Source organism: Olea europaea, unplaced genomic scaffold (genome assembly GCF_002742605.1).
Source record: "Olea europaea var. sylvestris unplaced genomic scaffold, O_europaea_v1 scaffold3693, whole genome shotgun sequence".
Classification (NCBI taxonomy): domain Eukaryota; kingdom Viridiplantae; phylum Streptophyta; class Magnoliopsida; order Lamiales; family Oleaceae; genus Olea; species Olea europaea.
This window is the reverse complement of record NW_019256228.1, coordinates 1-4,306: the sequence shown is the minus strand read 5'-3', so window position 1 is coordinate 4,306 and position 4,306 is coordinate 1. Positions and strand designations below refer to the sequence as shown.

General features: G+C 35.3%; 1 protein-coding gene across 1 annotated transcript; it reads right to left on the bottom strand.

The window, feature by feature from the left end:
* Positions 1-1,888: 1,888 nt before the first annotated feature.
* Positions 1,889-2,621, bottom strand: LOC111386711 (acanthoscurrin-2-like; the record flags this gene model as incomplete). Its single annotated transcript, XM_023011176.1, has 2 exons — positions 1,889-1,920; positions 2,227-2,621. Coding segments are annotated over 2 exons (427 nt in total), but the record flags the coding sequence as incomplete, so codon positions are not given.
* Between the last annotated feature and the right edge of the window lie 1,685 nt (positions 2,622-4,306).

Genomic DNA, 4,306 nt, shown 5'->3' with positions numbered 1-4,306 from the left:
ATTCGAATAATTAGAATGCATTATATTTTAAATTATTTATATGATTGCACATGTGATATTGTTACTCCTTACATCTATTACCAATGTGTTAACCTTGCCGCGTTTTAGACTTATTATGAGTTTCACAACACTATAATAAAAAACTAATTATCTAATTGGTATAAACAATTAAATAATACAATGGGAATGCAAGATTAATCATAAAATACAAGAAATACTAAATTGCTGGTGTTAAACTAAAATAAATAATTAACAGGGTTCATCTTCATCCATTAGAAAAACGGAACTAGGCTAGTATGATTTTGTATAAATTACAAAAAGAATAACAGAAAATATTTCTCGAATCATAAAATAATGCAAAGATATTGATCTTCAAATCCAAAGTTGAAATCTTCAATTTCTTGATGTAATTGACATCCAATTCTTGTTAGGGTTTGATCTTATCCATCAAAATATAACAATTTGCCTATTGTTCTTGATGAATAATGTGATTTAATTGTGTAAGTAGAGCCTCAAGAAAGTTCGCAATGTTTCAACTAGTTTTGCATGTATAAGAATGCAAAAATCTGCCCAACATCGCGTAAAATTTCAATCCAATTAAAATTCTGGTCTAAAACGAAATTGCAGCGACAATCTATAGTTTTCCACAATGCGTGCATGTAGGCATACAAGCCGCATGCATGCCATACAAATTGTTGGGTATCAACTCATTTTGGCTTAAGCCGATGCGGAGGCGACACTTTTTCCACTCGCCCGTGCAACTTCAATTTTCATATTTGTGTGTTTCGGTCCCAGCTTTTGGATAATATTCATGTTAAGACCCATTTTCATGCAACTCTAATCCTTCATTTTCCAATTGCTTCCAATTTAGTCCAATCATGTCCGAATCAACTATCAAAAATTCACAATTTAGTCCCCAACCTTTACCTAACAACCTTTGTCCAATTTAATAAATTTATATCAAGTTCTACCTAACAAAAAGAAAAATATAAATATAAATATAATTAAGTCATAAGTTAGCAACATTAATAACAGTCAGCCTCATTTAATGGTCCATATAAGTATACAAAGTACACTTATCGAGAGTAAATGGTGAAACTTTTATGAAGTAAGTATGAAACACTTATTTCCTTAACAAATAAAAAGAAAAAAAGTAAAAAGTCTAACAGAATGAGTTTCAACATCTAATTCTAATCAGAAGAAATGCCTCAAGATAAGTGGAATATGTTCAGACACAAAGTATTTACGTGGTTGTAAACTAACTTTATTTCAAATTTATTAGACATCAACTTGCATATACTGTTTCGTACAGAAAGCTATATAGGGAGATACTTTAATTAAGGGCAGCGTCCAAGAGTTTAGAGTGCACTTCTGGTGAAGGGATTTTATAACTTAATTCAGTAGGTTGGTGTAAGGACAAGTCTGTTATAGACAAACCCAACAGAATTCAATCCGATTCTGCTACTCCAAAACAAAGTCAGATATAATGTATTTATTTTGAATGGATTAGAGGACTTTATGATATGGAAGGGGGTGAAACTCTTTCTCTCAGCCATGTTCTACGTTTCGCTAAGGCTAATGGACTTAGGGTTAGTATTGCAGAAGTATGTTTTGGTACGTGTTGAGGGAAATAAGATGGCGCATATTCTTGCTTCATTCGATACTACTTGTCCAATTGCTTTTAATTAGTTTGATTGTATTCCACTTTTATCTCACCCGTTGTCAAATGAAATTGTGGCCAACCCACATAAAAATTGTTTATTGTATAGATTTTGGATAGTCAATATATTTTGATAAGCTCAAATTCACAAAGATAAATTGATGAAACTCACTGTAATTTATTATTGCATATATGAAATTAAATTCACTAACGTCTCAGCAGAAAAACCTAACCTAGCAATCGCCAACCATAGGAACCACCTACGTAAAGAAAATCAACTTAATTTATTCACTGTAGAAAGGGAGACTAATTTTAAAAAATTTAAGAATCGGTGTCTATATATAGAGCCAACAATAAATCTCCATTGCCAAATCCAAAGAAGAGAATTTAACTAAAGAGTGAAGGAACCTCACATTTTTTAGTTGCCATGTCGAGCTACAGGGAACGCCAGTTGAGTGTTCTGCTAGCTCTTTTGTGCACACTTGTATGTGTAAATGCTACTATATGCATACCTAAGATTGGAATTTTCTGTCCACCTCGACCACCACCTCCTCCTCCACCACCACCTCCACGGTCACCAAGCTCTCCTCCACCTCCACCGCCACCAAGCTCTCCTCCTCCCCCGCCTCCACCTTCACCTCCACCTCCACCGCCACCAAGCTCTCCTCCACCACCACCAAGCTCTCCTCCCCCACCTCCACCTACTCCCAGATCACCACCACCTCCACCTCCATCGCCTTCCCCACCTCCACGTACTCCCAGATCACCACCCCCTCCACCTCCAACACCACCAAGATCTCCTCCCCCACCTCCACCTACTCCTATATCACCTCTACCGCCACCAAGATCTCCTCCCCCACCTCCACCTACTCCCAGATCACCACTACCTCCACTTCCACCGAGGTCTTGACCACCATATCTATCTATAAGTTGTTGGACGAGCTTCCAATCTTCTCTATCGCTGTAATGTTATCAATATTCTAGGGGAAACGTTAAAAGCCCATATTACATTACAATCACATTGGTTGTAATATTAATGTAGCTCAGAAAAAAAAAAAAAAATCCTACAAATTTCCAACAATAAAACTCTTTTGAAAGTTTCCTTTATCAACTTTCTATTGGCAACAAAAAACTTGGAATACGTACAACTTCATATCCAGGACATAAGAGCGTGGAGTTCCTAGCATTGAATAGTGTTATACATGAAATAAATTTACAAATACTGTATCCAATCTGAGATATTGTTTGTAAATGTGTTGTAATATATATGTGCATTAAATAAAACAGATGTTTCCCCTTGGGTATCAAAGTGTTATATTTAGCTTCGAGATACTTTTCTAACTGCTATTAGTCAATTGTATTGCATGAAAATCATTACAAAAGATAAATCTATTTGGTTTCTATGACTTACATGTGTAGACTTATCATTATTAACGATTGTGCGTCTTGTTAAATACAATGGACACAAATTGTGTGCTAATACAGATTATCCTTGAAAACAGTTGGTGATAATGATGTGCTTACCCCTACACTAAATAATTATTTAACTCATTTACAACAAATGAATTACTTAATTCAGTTGGATTGGTAGAATATGAAACGGTTCATGTTTAGACTCTTGATGGAAAATGTGAAAGACAGTGGAATGTAGTAATATTATTGTCATAGAGGAGAAAAATAGTTCCTGTGCGAGACTCAAAGGTCAGACCGTGATATAATGACTTTGTTATCCTTGTAAAATTATGATTTCATCTTGTGCCTTCTTATTGGATTTGGACGAGGCCCATTAGAGTTCGATCGAAGTTAACGAAGGCCCAAGTGGCAACCAAGTAAAAGTCCATAATCGGGGCTCTCCAGAGGCCAGCCGAAGTGCCTGTAGACGTATCCATTGTTATGCCTACAAAATTACATATTGATGGGCTTGGACTTAGGCTCACATCGCATAACCTTCTTGGCCCAATTCATTTCACTTGTGTGTATGTGTGTATATATATAAGGAAATGATCTTCTAAACACCAGTGCTTAACTTATGTTAAGCATCGGTGATAAGGCAAGTCATGTAATTGGTGAATAAGTTAATGGTAAATCCCATGTATTTAATGATTTACCAATTAAATCATTCTTGTGTATATATATATACTCGAATCCATTACAATAAAGGGAAAAAAAGGTGGGAAGTGGCTGGAAACTTGTTGGCCCATTTTTGTATGTCAACATATTGGCGCCGTATGTGGGAAATCGATACATTAATCATGTTCTACCACATACAAAAGCCACGGGAAAAACATAATTTTTTCAGGCAGTTTGTTCTACCCAAAAATCATGGAGTCAGCCATCAAAGAAAGAAGAAAAATGGCTACTGAAAATCTGCTTGAAAAAAGGATCTTCCGGTTAATCCGTTAATGGTTGAAGAAACCACTATGAAAAATGGTTATTTTCGGCCATGGAAATACTGCAAATGAAGTTACTGGAGAGAGAGAATTTTCACTATCAAAAGGAATTTTAAATATTTTTGTTATGATTCCACAAAAAAAATGAGGAAGAACTTCTCTTTGCCTACTCGAAGCTACATGCTTGAAGAAATTTTGTCCAAATAGAGTTTTTTTTACAGTAAAGTTGAATAATTTTTCCAAGCAATTTATGATA